Raw genomic sequence first — 16,047 nt, 5'->3', positions numbered from 1 at the left:
TCCGTGATCCAAGAATTATGTCCTAGGACTTGAAATAATGTTACTAAAGAAGGGTGTGATGTAAGCGTTGTGCTCGACATTCTTCTTTGAGGTTGGCAGGGATCCCCAGTCATGCCTTTGGGGCCTCAAGCATGGTGCTGTGGTTAGCCTAGGGTCTGTGAGACCCAGGTTCGAATCTCCACTCTGCCTTAGAAGCTTGCGGGTAATCCTGAGCCAGCCATACCCTTTCAGCCTAGCCAGCCTCACGGGGTGGTGATGGTTGTGACGATGAAACAGCAGAGGGGAGAACAATGCTGTAGGGTGGTTAGAGTCCCCCACTGGGGAGAAAAGTGGGGTATAAGTATCTAAATAACGAAATACTTGGTGCCACAGAAAGCATGTGTCCATCTCAAGCTGCTGTTCGGGCCGCTCATGCTGCACGGCTGCATCTGGTGGTACCTGTAGGCTTCACGGTTCCTACAACAGCAACAACAAATAAACTCATTTCAAATGATGAGTTTTTATGCTTTGGCAGGAAAGAGATCCTGAAACTGAAAGAAAAGGTGAACAAACTGGAGGCAAAGCAAGGAGTAAACTCTGGACAGACTAGGCTTGATTCCATGGAACTTCACTTTCAGGTACGGTCCCTGGCACAGTGTCTTATCACACAGAGTGATGTAGCTTATTGTGGGCTCTTCATGGGTTCTTGCACATAACTGGACTGTGATTTTTGTGGTTACTTGGATCGTGGCCACCTTAAGGTTTTTTTTTCTCAGCCAAGTGTTGGATTTTATATTTCTTATGTGCGTGTGAGAGAGAGGGCTTTTGCTGTAACTAAGATTTGGTCATAGGTGACGCAGTAAATCTCTGCTGTAGACTCTGATTAGACTGTGGTTAGTGGTTTGACTCAGTAGTTTTGTGTCACGTCAGCTACCACAGTTTCTTCAAACTGGAGTTGCCAGGGATGAACCTTGCTTGTTACCTACACAAAGGATATACTTTCTCCTGGAGTTGCCTGCTCACCTGTCCTCTGCCTCATCTTTCTCTCTCCTTTTTTCTTCTCCATCCTTCCCTCTCCTGCCTCTGACACATCCTTCCCTCCTATTCCTTTCTGTCTGCTCCTTCAGCCTCAGCAATTACCCATTCCCTTGATGTTCTCTGCTCTGTTCCTTTTTACTTCCTTTTCTCTTTCATTCCTCTTGTGTTCTCCTATTTATTTATTTACTTTGTTTATAGTCTACCTTTCTCTTTGAGACTCAGTGCAGATTACAGAGATTGAGTCAGTACAGTCAGTTTCAAAGACATTTCAATAAACAATAGGGTGTATCAATGCAATTTAAAAGGTAAAGGTGCAAGCACCGAGTCATTACTGACCCATGGGGGGACGTCGCATCATGACATTTTCTTGGCAGACTTTTGTTATGGGGTGGTTTGCCATTGCCTTCCCCAGTCATCTACACTTTACCCCCAGGAAACTGGGTACTCATTTTACCGACATCGGAAGGATGGAAGGCTGAGTCAACCTTGAGCCGGCCACCTGAACCCGGCTTCCGCCAGGATCAAACTCAGGTCGTGAGCAGAGCTTGGGCTGCAATTTACAAAGTTTTAAACTAGCAAGAATCCAATTCAGAGTTGAAGAAGTGTTAAAGCAGAGCACAAGCAGCTCTAAGACTGACAACAGGATCATACTTACAGCAACAGGCAGTACATAGTAGTAAAGTCTATAGTCTCTATCCCTTTACTTATGCATCTCTTTGAGACTACTTCTTTATAGTACAGCCCTCCTATCTGAGAAAAAGCCCTCTTGAATAATTTATTTTTGCATTGTTTGTAGAAAGCCAGAAGAATGGGAGCCTTCCTGACTTCTTCTGGTAGGCTGTTCCATGGGTGGGTGGGGAGAGTCGCCACAGAGAAGACACATGTACAAGCAGCTGTTGATTATCCCCATGTGCAAGGTGGCATCTGCAGAAGGCCCTGTTCTAATAAGCAAAGCTATTATGGTGGAACATAAAGAGGTGGTACCATAGATATATAGCAAGGCCATGAAAAGGTTTGAATGCGATAGCCAAAACCTTGAATTGAGCTTAATAGCAGATAGGTAGCCAATGGAGAGGCTGAAGAATGGGGGTGACATTCATGCTCCTTCTAGCTCCTGATAATAATCAAGCTGCAATGTTTTGTACCGACTGGACTCTCCGAGTTAACTTAGAGGGGAGACCTATGTTCAGTGCTTTACAGTAGTCAATTCTCGATGTTACCATTGCAATGGATCCAGGTGGTCAGATCAGCTGTGTTGAGGTAGGAGGCCATCTTCCAAGCTAGACTAAGTTTGTGGAAAGTGATTTTGCAGCTGCCTTAACTTGCTTTTTTACTAGCAGCACAGGATCTAGTGTAACCCCTAGGTACTTGTCAGTCTACAACCCTATTTCTTTCTATAATAATATCACTATTGGTTAAAAGAGCAGAAGGATTTGCATCCGTTGCTGCTATTAGGACTATGTTTACTCCCCTTATTCCCAAAATTAAAGAATGCAGAATTCTGAGACCTGTAAAAATGATGCAAATCAAACACATTTGCATAATTCCTTTTATTTTGCCTGTTTTTTTCCTTTTGGCGAATTCCTTTTGGAGAGTTTATTTTGGTGAATTTGTAGCACTTTGGGATCACAAAAACTGTCCCTGGTTTGAGGAAGGAGACTTTCTCAAACTCTATGGCTTCAGGGCACCCATCTGTCTCCAGTTAAACAGGATATGGGTTTTTTAACTTCCTAACTCTCTAATTTAGGAACATTGGAGTACACAATTCTTGCATTGTGATCCAGTTGACGGACAGCAAAATCTTGCTCTGTTCTCCTGCTTGGGCTTACTGCTGTAGTTCTCAGACTTCTCAAAACAAAGTCCACTTCTAAACTGGCTGTACCCTTTGCCAAAGGGACTCTGCGCAACTTTTCCCTAGCCATCTTGCATCAGCATTCAAATTTATCTTTTATTATATCATGCTGAGAAGGTATAAATCTGTGCCGTTATTTATGCATTCGGAATACAGCGTGGCCAATGGATACTGTGGCAGAGGCAAACCCAGTTTTTGCCCTCTAGCCTCCCCTCCCTGCTCTGCCTGACCCTACTCCTCTCTCCTGGCCTCCATTTGGATGCAGTTCACAATTTGACCTGTTTTGTTATCGAGATACTAATTTCCTCCCTAAACAGTGGCTTGGCTCCCACAGAGCTCCCACAGAGCTTCCTTCTGCAGCCCAAAATAAACTCAAAATGAAGTTTCTGGGGATAGGACCCTCAGGAGCAGCACAAGGGGGGTATTTTGAGCTGCAGCAGCATGGGGGTGAGGGGAAATGCCAGAAAGCCTAGTTCTATGGACAGATATAATTTTTTTTAGTCTTTGATCTGTGATGACTCAAGGGGGTCCATGTCGTTGTTACTATTCTGTCCTTCCAAAGTGCCGCAAAGAAGCAGCGGTTCTCTTGTCTCTTTACCTGCTGGTGGTTCACTCGTATTCTTCCTGATCTTTATTTTAAGAGCCAGCCAGAATCGCCGACCAGCAGCTGCCTGTCCCATCCAGCTAGTGCACTGCGTTCAAGGGGTTCGGACTCAAGGCATTCTCCACTGTGTTCTCCCGCTCATCACAGAAAGGAACAAGCAGCTCGAATCATCCAGAGACGGTGGAAGGAATATAAAACCAAGGTGATGCTCTTTCAGCCACCTACCGGGACTTCCTTTGGGGCCTGGGAAGAAGCTGTTGCTGAGCACAGAACTGGTGGCTGAGAGGAGGCGAAGTTTAGCAAAACCCTTTGACAAAAGCATTTTGGGGCTCCTGTGGATGCTCCCCACATTTTCAGGCCTGTCTTTACAATTGTAAGAAACCTGTTTTATTTTTTAATGTATCCAGTACAGATTTTTGCATTTGCTCAGTGCAGTTTTGTAGAATTGCTGAATACTCCCAGACTTGCATAAATGTGGGTGCCTTGAAGCTGACATAGCCCTAGTGGTCCAAATCTCACTTGCATCAGTCATGGGCAGAAGCTTCTTTCTTTCTTTCTTTCTTTCTTTCTTTCTTTCTTTCTTTCTTTCTTTCTTTCTTTCTTTCTTTCTTTCTTTCTTTCTTTCTTTCTTTCTTTCTTTCTTTCTTTCTTTCTTTCTTTCTTTCTTTCTTTCTTTCTTTCTTTCTTTCTTTCTTTCTTTCTTTCTTTCTTTCTTTCTTTCTTTCTTTCTTTTTCTTCCCTCTCCCTCTCCCTCTCCCTCTCCCTCTCCCTCTCCCTCTCCCTCTCCCTCTCCCTCTCCCTCTCCCATATATTCTTAGCCTCCCATCTCCGCTGTAAGGATAACAGTAGTTGTCTGCCTTACAGGAGTGTTGTAAGGACTACTGAGAACATGCATATGAGGCACTTTGAACACCAACAGCGCTATATATGCTAAGTTGGATTGTGGGTAGCCCATGATGTGCTGGGCAAAGTAATCCTGATCATGTTTAGATACCATGTATGACTTGAGCAATTTAAGGTTACAACTGTTGACACAGCCCACAGAGGAAAATGTATGAATATTTGGACACTCTTACAGGGCTTTCAGACTTAGCTTCTGAGCACATCCGATTCATATACCACCCTTCAGAGCAACTTAATGCCACACTCGGAGCGCTTTACAAAGTGTGTGTTATCATCCTCAGTCACAATCACCCTGTGAGGTGGGTTGGGCTGAGAGAGCTCTGGAGAGCTGTGGCTGACCCAAGGTCTCCCAGCTGGCTTCAAGCAGAGGAGTGGGGAATCAAACCCAGTTCTCCAGATTACAGTCCTGCTGCTCGTAACCACTACACCAAACTGGCTCTGGAGATGACAAATGAAAGAAAAACAAGAAAACTTATCACAGAAGATGGGAAATGGTTTTGAGCATATGTAACTGTGCCTTGTTCATGTGGCAAGCCTTCTGTGGACCTGTGCTTGCCCCTTTTTGAACAGATGTACAAACTTTAGAACTTAGTTGAACTCATGTTTTCAGAACAAGCTGGCTGTACAGAACACTGATTGGCTGATCTTCCTGTCGGTCACAAGAGCGCTTTCCCCTGCCTCTGACATTCACAGAGGCACTCCCATATCCCCATCCAGAGCAAGTTAAAGAAAACAAAATGTATTATTTCTGTTTTCTTAAATAGTGCCAAATAATTTAATTGGGTAAATCTGCCTGGTACCAGGGTGGGGTGGAGGATCTTCTGGTACATACAAGGAGCTGGAATCAGATTTGTGGGATGGCTGAGGAAAGGAGAACTTGCCCCATAGCTGAAAAACCTGCATCCTGTCCGAGTCTGAGTGGTATGCATCCTTAGAAAAGGCAGTAAGAAAGAAGGAAGATGAGCGAATGCTGTTCAAAATATGGAGGAACACTTTATTTTAATTTACTGTTTCTCCATTTCAGATGGATGAGATTGCACTGGATAAGGTGAGTATGTGTAACTTCAATGCACAAGGTCAGAGAACTGTATGGCTTTGGCATAAAGCATGTACATTTGTGGCCAGGTGCCCTCCTCCACCCTCCGAGGGCCCCGGAAACATGGTTGAAAGGAACTAAGCTAATTTTGAGGTCATCAGTTGAGCCCAACAACATGTTATCAGCTGATTGAGTGCTTCTGTGTCCACCTGCTGGCATTTCCTTACTGTGGATTCTGTGCTTTCAGTCCCTAAGAAGGTGTGATTGATTGTGTTCTGGGTCAAGATTAGGCTTTTCTATTGCCATGAAAATGCTCTGCAGATTACAGGGGAAGTCACATTGAATGTGCTTTGTGATACTGTTCTGACATGCCCCTTACCGCAGCACATGTTCCATGCTCCCACTGTGCTGGGTGTCCTGACCCCTTTTCCACCTAAATTTTGAACATTAATCCTTTGCTCTCGCCCTTTCATCTGCACATTTCTCCATTGACGTCACAGGACAAAAAAGTCTAAGAATGCTTGCTTTAAGTTACAGCCCATTTGAGACTAAAGGGTAATTTGAGGTCAGAAGGCCTCAAGGCAAGAAACCTAGCAAGTGGAACCATGCTTAATAGAGGTGCCCCCGTCTATCATGGGAGGGCTTCGGTACAACCAGTGCCAGCCAGTGTGTATATAGAGCATTTCCTGACTTAGATGGAAGAGCGGTCTCTTTCTTGAACCACTGAGTTCTGTGTGCACAACCGAACCCACAATGACTTTGCATTGGGGCTTTCTGGAAACTCCCACTATATGCAGATTAGTATGATATTATGAGCAATTCATGCTTGCAGTTGCCAGCTTCCTTTAAGCTCTGAGGTCCTGAGAGGCAAACTTCTAGTTCTCTTCCACCCTGATATTTTCTACCCTTTTACAGCCTAAGCCCGGGGTGAGAGGGGAAGGCATCAGTAAGGGGATACTGATCTTCCTTGCTGGCCTTTGCTCATATCCTGCATCTGTCCCAGTGCTCTTCATTTCAGGCAAGTCTATTTGACGTAGGCAGAGAATAGTGAGCAAAGACTTGGGCTGTATATATTCTGTCCGGAAAAGGTTTGTAACTGCAGCAAGGAAAAGTTGGATTCTGCCGCTTGATGGCATTATACTGAAGAGGAACGATACAAGATGTATTTTTCTTTTTGTGCTACATATTACCCTGTTTTTACTCTTGCAAAAGTTGGGTTGTGCTCATCATGGAGAGGTGCATAAGAGCTACGTGGGCTCCTTAAGCTTCACTTAACTGCATTTATTTGATAGATTTGATTGCAGAGATATATTCCCCCTCCCAGGCCCGCTGCGGGGAGTTGCGTCCTAGTGGGTCTCTTCATAATTCTGAGCCTAGGTTCAAAAATGAGCTTTTAGGTTTACCACTTGATCGGCAGGGGAACGTTTCTCACCCAAGGAAAAGCAATCCTGTACGTTGGGATGCTTTTCTCTCCTCCCTCAGGCTGTGCTTTAATTTGTTGCTGTCATCTTTCAAAGAAGCTAATGTCCATTTATCTTTTTCTCTGTCAGGTGGCCGTTGTGCTCCAGGCGGCTTTCAGGGGACATTTAGCTCGGCAGAAACTATTAGCCTGTAATGCTCAAGGTCAGCATTCTCCTGGCACTGGAAATGAGGTAACCATCGGGGTCAGGAGGGAGTCAGACGCAGCAGCCTCTGCCAGTTTTCCATTATAGGCAAACAAGCCACAGTGCATGCATTTCGACCCCCAGTAAGGTCTGCTGCCTGCCAGTCAGCCACAAAGACCCAGATGTCTGTTTTGGTTGCTGCTACATTTTGATAACCAAATTATTCCATACTGTGGATGGGAAGAGGGTGAATGCTTACTGTGGCAGATCTCAGTATAATTGCAATGGGTTGCGACATCTGAATGCTGCCATTTTTCCTCGGGGGATGCAAATGCGTTCCCTACAGATGGCTCTTTCTTCTCCCAACAACTCACCTCAGTCTTTATCATTGACATTAACTTCCTGCATTTTTTGAACCAAAGTCTAATTGTTGGGGAAAAGCCTTTCCCTGATATTGTGCAAAAGGGAATTCTGGTGCTGCCAGAAAGTTAAAGATAAACCCAGTCTCATGTTTATACAGGTGACCTGTCTTTCAAAGAACCCAACCAAACTACCCTTTGGCCAAAAGAGGAGCTGCTGTTATTTTAGGAGAGGCTAGCATAAAGTCAGAGCTTTTTCCTGACCCCCTAGTTCTTATCATAACTAAGATCTTCTGAAGGCTGCAGGTTTAATCTTGTCAGAGGCATCTGCCCATGTCTCTTCTACCAGACGGGAATCCTCTTCCAAGATGTCCACATCTCATGCAGGCTTCATTTAAAAACAATGAACCCATGCTTGCTTTCTTCAGAACTGTTGGTTTACTAGCATTCAGGTGTTTGCAGGTTTAATTAATGGACAGTTCATTAGAACTCGTTCTATTTATTCAGCCTAAGATTTATTTAATCAGGAGACAGGACTAGTTTGGATATTTTGCATTCTAATCCTTTTGCTGTCCTGTATCTACAATTCTTCCATTTAGCAAGATGCGCAGATCAGCTTCCTGACTGGCTGTCGCAGGAATCTGGTAGCATCCTGGACAGCTCTAGTTCAAAAGCAGACAGTTGGGTTCTGCTGTTGATGGAAAACGGGGTGGTTAGAACTGAGGGTGGAAATTCTCAGCATTGGGGTGCCAAAGAATGTATCAAAAGCCAATGCTTGCCTGTTCTGCTTCTGCTTCCAGAACTCCGGATTATTGTGTGAGCCCCTCCCTTCACAAATGACTGTGGGCACTGAAGCAGACGAGGAGGCCCTGAGGCTTATCCAGTCTGTTTTCAGGGCTCACACTGCCCGCACGCAGGAAAGGTAAGCCTAGGGCAGGTTGTATTCACGTGACATGATCCTTCTAACTGGAGTTGGGAAAGGCGTAAAGCTGGGGCCTTCTGCATGCCCCATGCGTGGTCTGCCACTTTGCTCACTAGCATTAATTTCTAATATATTCTTTGGCCAGCCTCTTCCAGAAAACATCAAGACTGATCACCCTACTCCCATAATATACTTCCCCACACAGCTTTAAATCCCATTGGATGCCTTCCGTGGAGAAATTAAATGAAAAGATGGATGTAACAGAGAGCTTGGACATGACTTAGAGCCTCTGACTTCTTTCGTGTCCTTATCGTAGATCTTAAAGACTATGTCTTTCTGACTTTAGTCTCTACTGGTAGACTGTTTTATGACTGTTGCCCATTCTCTCTGCATATTGCAGGCTGCCAATCTCTAACCCAGTGAGAGAGACATTCTCCCTAGCTGCTGATCCTGGAGAGGGGAAGTCAGTGTGGTCACCGTTCAAATATTCCCCTTTAGTCTTCACTGTGCCGAATCCTGGTAAATATCATTTTTTGGAGTGGTTTTGAGTGGGCATTTGTGTGCTTTAAAAAAAAGATGCTGTGGATTCTCTTGATCCCCGGCGCAAATTAACGTTAGTCAGTGCCACAACAGAAAAGCTCGGCCGTTGTCAAATTTAGGCAAATGTTTTCTGGGTTTTGCCTGGCATGGGGCACTTGTCTCATAAAATGCAAGCAGGAATGCACTTGAGTTCATTGGTAGCCATTGTGGAGTGAATCCACAAAGCATCTATTGTATTCCATTTGCACTTCCTCTGGGCGGTGGACCATGCCCCAAGGGAGGGGGCTTTGGAGGCACAATCAACCAACCCCACCATGAATTTCCCTCCTAGATTATTTCAGGATTACATTATTTATTTTCTAGATTTATAGTCCAGCAGAGTTCAGGGAGATTACAGCTATTATATTTGATGTACATGCAGGCTCTAATTGAAATTGAATTGCTCATTCCTTCTGAACCCTCTTGCTAAATGGCATCTCACCATTCAAACTAGAATGCAGAAACATGGGTCAAATGAAACAATCTGAATATTTCATTTGATTCTCCTATTTCTGCGTGCCCATATGGGTTCCACCCATAGATGACAATTCTCAGAAGGGTCGCCATATTTGTCTGTAGCAGCAGAATAAAACAAGTTAAAGATTTAACATAATCATTTCCAGCAGAAGCTTTTGTGAGCCAGAGTTCACTTTGTCAGATGCATAGGAGTGAAAATGTATCAGACCAATTTATATACACAATGGAAAGATGGGGTGGGGGTGTTAAAAGTAGAGACCAGTTTAAAACAAGACCCAACACAGAGAGGAATACAGTATTTCATAGGGTATCATCCACTCACATTTCTGCAGCACGTTTATTCCCCCGTTTTTGAGCTAGTGCTGTTTTCTGCACAGTGATACGATGCCTGCCCCATTTTTCTGCATCATCAGCTGGGGGCATCTTTGCATGTGCTTCAGATCAGCAGTGCAACCTAGGGTCTGTCTCACAACTTTCCACCTTTGGGGCTTGCAGCACCCACCTGGGGCTGTGTAGCCCTTTGTCTTGCAGCAGAACAGCTGCGTTATTGATTCCTAATGGTTATCTCTGACGGCTGCTGCATCACATTGATTTTTTTTGTGCAGGCCGCAGAGTAAGTGTCAATTACTGTTTACTTCAAGGGGGATGTTGTGAAGGTTAATAACTATCATCATTTAACCGCTTAACTGCTCCTCAGGACTCTCTTTTCAAGATGCAATTCAGTCATAAAGAAAAGATCAGCCCATTGGGGGAGGATAGATGGGGTTGTCTGTTACATTGTTGTTATTTATTACTTGAACTGGTAATGCAAAAATAAATGGCTTTGCCTATTAATATTTATCAATGGTTACCTTCCATTCACACTCTGAGTAGGCTCCTATCTTGTAACCTCAAGAGATAGAAATAACAACGACAACAGCATTCGATGTATATACCACCTTTCAGGATGACTTAACACCCACTCAGAGCAGTTTACAAAGTATGTCTTTATTATCCCCACAACGAAACACCCTGTGAGGTGGGTGGGGCTGAGAGAGTTCCAGAGAGCCGTGATTAGCCCAAGGTCACCCAGCTGGCTTCAAGTGGAGGAGTGGGGAATCAAACCCAGCTCTCCAGATTAGAGTCCCGCGCTCTTAACCACTGCACCAAACTGGTGTGCATCAGAAAATGTGAATGTTGTCATTTACATACAACATTTGTGAGGCTAGTGGATAAATGAGCAGGAGTTTCTGACATTTACTAGTCAGTCTTGAGAACTACCGAAATGTCTTTGGTAGATTATGTTTCATCCTCTTTATCATTTACTGGCAAATTATGTCCTTTTTTAAGAGGGCTCTGGTACACCACCACTTTGCTGAAGTATTCTCAGACTATCTCCTCTGATTTGACAGGACATATTATTTATTATTTTTACTATTTAGTGCATTTTTTATCCTTCCTTTAACATACTCAAAGGCTCGTGTGCATGTGTGCAATTCTGACATCTGAGCTGTTTTGATTTGATTTTAAGTGTGTGCGCGTGCGTGTCTTTAAATGCTTGGTGTGGTATAGATGAAGAGGGGGGCGTGAAAGAGAGGGATGAGTGAGAGATGATTGGCTGATGACTGAGCGTGGGCGGAGTGAACTGCTTTTCAGTTACTGAGTGGGGAAAAAAGATTCAGTCTGATTTTAGCAGGCAAGCTGTGTGCAGCCTGAGCAAGTCTAAGCATTTCTGAGAGAATTATTGAATCAGGGCAAGATGGACAAGCTGTGTGCAGCCTGAGCGTATCTGTGAATTTCTGAGCGAAATATCACCTGTGTGGAAATCTGAACTCTGTGTGTCTGAGAGGAACCCATTCATTCTATCTAAAGCAGGCAAACTCTGCGCGCGCCTGAGAGAAAATCTATGTGTATTTGAGTGAGAAATTGATATCTGAAGCAGGCAAAACTGTGAATGTAGCCTGAGAGAGAAAGTTTATGAAGATCTGAATGGCTGGACCTATGTAAAGAAACTTTAAGAACAGATAACACTCTTTGAAACCAGCAAGCTTAAGTACTGTAGTGAAACCGATAAGTGTAAAAATAAAAGTTTGTTTTGTTTTGTTATCCCATAGTATCTGTTATTCCCATATCCTATTCCTATCCTCTGGGCCACATAGTACCACAAAGGAGCCTGACTCTTGGGCATGTTATTAAAGGGGAAATTTTAAATTATTTTGGAACTCCTGGTGGCAGCAATCTTTTCTTAGTCTTTTTGTTGCATGGTGAGTCCATACATCATGCTCAAACATCTATCCCTTTCTCTGACTCCAGACGTAAGGAACACACATGCATGTGGGTAGTCAGAGTCCCCCAAGTTTGCTCGTTTTTGTAAAAAGCATTTTTCCTCCTCAAACAATATCCAAGCGAGAATACAGATTTTGTATATGTTTCTTGAACGCTATTCACTGTATGGTACTTGGCTTAAACAAGAATTTTTCGTGCTTAAAAGGGCACCAACAAGGTCTGATTAGAACAGCTGACGAACATGATAAAATACTTTAAGGACCTACCAATGATACATTTGCAGTCCAGCAGGCCGAGGTAACTTGCAGCCTCACAGAGAGTGCCAAGCAACAGTTTGCCGGGGGCCATGCATGATGCAGAGATTGTGCACCTTTGTTCACAGTGCCTCTCCCAGTTCACATGTTGCAGCCACTCAGACCCCATGAAAGGTTTTGGGTCTTTGGGGGGAGGAAGGTGCTCAGGAGTCTACATACGCACAGCCCAGAACATTAATTCATTTTGCCAGTTTCCAAATCCATAAACACATAAAGGCTTTCTATGTGATAACTTATTTTTCCCTCTTTTTATTATTATTATTTATCATTTTGTATTAGTGATAAACGACTCGTACGGCAATTGTGTTCTTCAGCACCAACCCCCCCCCCCCCTTACAGCACAACTGTTTGTGATGGCTTCGTAATACTTGAGGAGGGGAGAGATAACTTAGCCTTGTCTGTGGCTGCTGATCTTTGTGCCGGCCGTGCTTTGACACAGAAAGGGAAGGAAGCTGCCTGGTGCCAGGCCCAAAGAGCAAATCAGAATTATTCATAACTGGAGGCCGTTCTGGAAACCTAATGGCCCAGACAGCATCGTTCTTCCCAGAGGGACTTGGGTCCTTTGTTTTTATTGCATCTTTGTTTTCATTTCAGCCACGTCCTCCCCGCATTGCCTGCAGCCCTCTCCTTTGCCACCTGCAGATGAAGCTCATTCGGATGATTCCGATGATATCATCACCGTGTCTCCGTCGCCAGGGAAGAAAAAAACACCTTTGGATTTCAGCAGCTCGCTGTCACATTCCCTCTTGCGCTCCTAGCTGCATGTGGATAGCCAGCCGGGTCTACACATCCTGGAGAACGAAGGGGCAAAACTGACTGTAACACTTCAGACTGCAGATGAGAGTGGCGATGGGGATCGCATTTTGGAATGCTCCATTGCATAGAAAGTTCCTTGCAAATAGAAGACTTCGACAGCAGGGGGCGGGAGGAGCTAGAAGCTTTACGCTTGATGTGCTGTTTTTTTCCCTGCAGGGAACTTTTGAGCATTCAGAAACTGTACTTCTAGCTGCGGCCTGGGTTAACATGGTCCATTCCGCCACCTCAGGATTCTGTCAGCTTCTTTCACTCATGGATGTTTTCCTGTTGTTTGGCCAGGCAGTGTTGCCCAGGGAGTTGCCAGTGATAAGTTTGGGGGGAAAGCAATAGATAGTTACGGCCCCTTTTTGCTACATGGCTTTGAAGGATGTTGGAGAGGCCCACGGTTTGAACACGCATGAACCTGCCTCATACAAATCAGACGCTTAGTCTGTCAAGATGGGTTTTGTCTTCTCGGATCGGTGGAGGCTCTCCGGGGTCTCGGGTGGAGGTCTTCCGCATCTCCGGATCCTTTTAGCTGGAGATGCCGGCCATTGAAACAGGAACCTTCTGCATGCCAAGCAAATGCTCTGCTGCTGAGCTACTGCCCCTCCGTCGTTAAATGCGTTTCTTAATTGCTCGTGTTCAACAGGCACCGTTCTGTCCCTGCTGGTTCTTTACACGTTTTTGGAGTGGAGGGGGCAGGGCTCATTTCGAGGGGGAACGTGCCGGAACGCAGTTCCGGCAGGTCCCCAAAGAGGTCACATGATAGGTGCCCCCCCCACCTGACAGCCGGTTTGGGCCAAAACAGCCCGGATCGGGCCTCTGACGGGTGGTGGATCACTCTCCCGCTCATCAGCGGCCCGATCCTGACCATTTTGGGCCCCTTTTTGGCCATTTTCAGCCCCTTTTTTGCCATTTTGGGCCCAATTTTAGTCCTGAATGGCCAGGATTGGGTCCAAAACAACCAGGATAGGTGATGTCAGGGGGTGTGGCATATGCTAATGAGTTATGCTAATGAGTTCCTCCAGCTCTTTTTCTACGAAGTGACCCCTGGGAGGGGGGGACTGTAGGCCCAACAGAAGCCACTCTGAGGAAGCATCTGCCTTTTTAAAAAATGTGTGTCTTCGGCCCTCAGCTTGTGTTTGGGGCAGGGGGGCTTTTAAGTTTCACTATAAGAGCATGAGACAGTGCTGTGCGGTTGGAACGGCACACTGTAAGGCCAAAGTGATGGCCCCTGAAAAATCAGTTGGAGTGACCTCCTCTCCCCCTCATAAGTTGTTTTGTGGCCTAAAACACATTGATTCCAAAATGCACAATGCAAACACACCACCAGTGTCTGGAGTTTCCTGTGGCACTCGAACCACAGATGCTCCGAGGCAAACTCTTCAAAGACTCAGAAGCAAAAACAAATCTTCAGCAAAGAGGGGAGGCATTTTGCCATGCAAGTTAGAAGATAATAGAATTAGCAGCCATTTCTGGCTTTTGCTAAAGAATATAGTATCAACTGAACAAGGTTCCTAACTCCTTTATCTTCTGGCTGTCTCTGTCTTGCAAGAGGCATACCTTTATCTCAAAATCTTACACATGTGGTCATACTTAATTGGCATAGAGCATTTCTATACACATGTATACATACATACATACAATTTTTAGCCTTAAGTGATGTGTGCCCCTCAAAAGTTGTCTTTGCCTTCTACAGTTCCACCAGTGAGTTTGCATGGCTGTCTTCTCCACTTCTTCTTCAGAGAATTAACTTGGGAAGACACTGTGGTTTTTACGAGAAAGATCCACCATCCTCCCCTCAGTCACTATGTATGTCTTGGTGGCTCATCTTGATTGATGTATGAAAGAGCAACTGCCATCACTCATCTTCTCTCCAGACCGAAGACAGAGGGCCTGCTCTCCCCATTGATCACTCTATTGATTGTCTCCCCGCCACTCTGCAACCAGAAAGCAGAGAGAGATGCCAGCCACAGCTCTCCGACCCTCCACAACAACATGCATGGTTCCCAAAGCTGCGAGGTCCAAAAAGGATGCAGAGATGAAACCAAGCCCAATTTTTCTCACGTAGCAAGAGGGCATAAATCACATTTCAAGGTGCTGGAAATGTGTACGCTAGAAGGGATGTCTTTGGCAGGTGGAATGGCTTTGCCGTGTAACAGTTAAAATCTAGTTGAAGGGAGGACATGGGTGGATCTTGTCACAAAAGTGCCGCGGCAGAGAAGGGGGAGGTGGCAGATCTGTCCTGCCAGCTGACTGTCCCTGGTGTGGAAATTGCTGCAGCTTTGATGTATACTGAGCAGTAACAGATACTGTCTGAAGACCAGGGGGACATTTCTTGCATATGAATCTACCGTATCCTGGTGCTTGGAGGAAGAAGCTTACTTTGGGATCAGCCTTTTCTCTGCAGCTGCAGTTTGGATTCCAAATACCCTGCCCCCTTGCGGGTAGGCACACCTGCTTGTGGAAGAGGAGCAAGGCAATTTTTACCAATTCCCTCTTCTTACAGCACCCCTCCCCCCCCTTCTGACCTCCCCCTCGATTCTGGGGATCTGCTGACTCAAGAGGGGAATGGACCACTGCAGCAGCAGAGGAGGGGCAGGAAAGTCGGCATTTATGTGGTATTGCTCTGTTAATGCTGAACAGGATCTAACCTTATGCAAAATATTTGTCCTGGCATTGTGTTGTTTTCGATGTTATGTATTGTGAGCTATAGTGCCTGTATCTGGGGTGTGTTACTGGTCACACCCCAGGCCAAATAACTTAATTCTCATCCTAGGATGGGGTGACAGAAAATCCTGTGTCATGTCTGATGTAGGAAATGTAACTCTCAAATAGGTGCAGTGGATGTGTAAATGTTTAAACGACTTATTTTTTTAAATACTCTAATAAATTGAGTTTGATTTATTTAGATCACAACCAGTTACCACTGCACAATGTGTACAGTTTATGTGCTTATTGTATTATTACATTTTTCTTACTGTATTTTTTTTTAAGTCATCTGCCTTGAGGCTCAGCAAACAAGGTGGACGATGAGTGAAGCAAATAAATATCCTCCATCTCCTGGGGCTAGGAGGTTACAAGCACTGACTTCCTTACTGTCTCCGTCTTTGCAATCAGGAAAGTGTGCAGCTTATGTTTGGTGTAGTGGTTAAGAGCACGGGACTCTAATCTGGAGAGCCGGGTTTGATTCCCCACTCCTCCACAAAGCCAGCTGGGTGACCTTGGGCGAGTCACAGTTCTCTTGAGCTCTCTTAGCCCCACCCACCTCACAGGGTGATTGTTGTGGGGTAATAATAACACTTTGTAAACCGCTC

At 45.0% G+C, this 16,047-nt stretch overlaps 1 protein-coding gene across 4 annotated transcripts in view; it reads left to right on the top strand.

The window, feature by feature from the left end:
• The window catches only part of IQCE (IQ motif containing E), a 43,884-nt gene extending 28,086 nt beyond the window's left edge, over positions 1-15,798 (top strand). For all 4 annotated transcript variants that reach the window (XM_054993583.1, XM_054993582.1, XM_054993581.1 and 1 more), the window contains 7 exons: positions 515-617; positions 3,511-3,675; positions 5,401-5,424; positions 6,963-7,064; positions 8,176-8,297; positions 8,698-8,816; positions 12,527-15,798. In XM_054993583.1, coding sequence (XP_054849558.1) covers positions 515-617; positions 3,511-3,675; positions 5,401-5,424; positions 6,963-7,064; positions 8,176-8,297; positions 8,698-8,816; positions 12,527-12,690 — 799 coding nt within the window. In that variant the 3' untranslated portion in view covers positions 12,691-15,798. The remainder of the gene's footprint in view (positions 1-514; positions 618-3,510; positions 3,676-5,400; positions 5,425-6,962; positions 7,065-8,175; positions 8,298-8,697; positions 8,817-12,526) is intronic.
• Positions 15,799-16,047: the final 249 nt, after the last annotated feature.

Source organism: Eublepharis macularius, chromosome 12 (assembly GCF_028583425.1).
Source record: "Eublepharis macularius isolate TG4126 chromosome 12, MPM_Emac_v1.0, whole genome shotgun sequence".
In the NCBI taxonomy this organism is placed as follows: Eukaryota; Metazoa; Chordata; class Lepidosauria; order Squamata; family Eublepharidae; genus Eublepharis; species Eublepharis macularius.
Note: the sequence above shows the minus strand (reverse complement) of the source record. Positions and strands in the feature narration are given on the sequence as shown.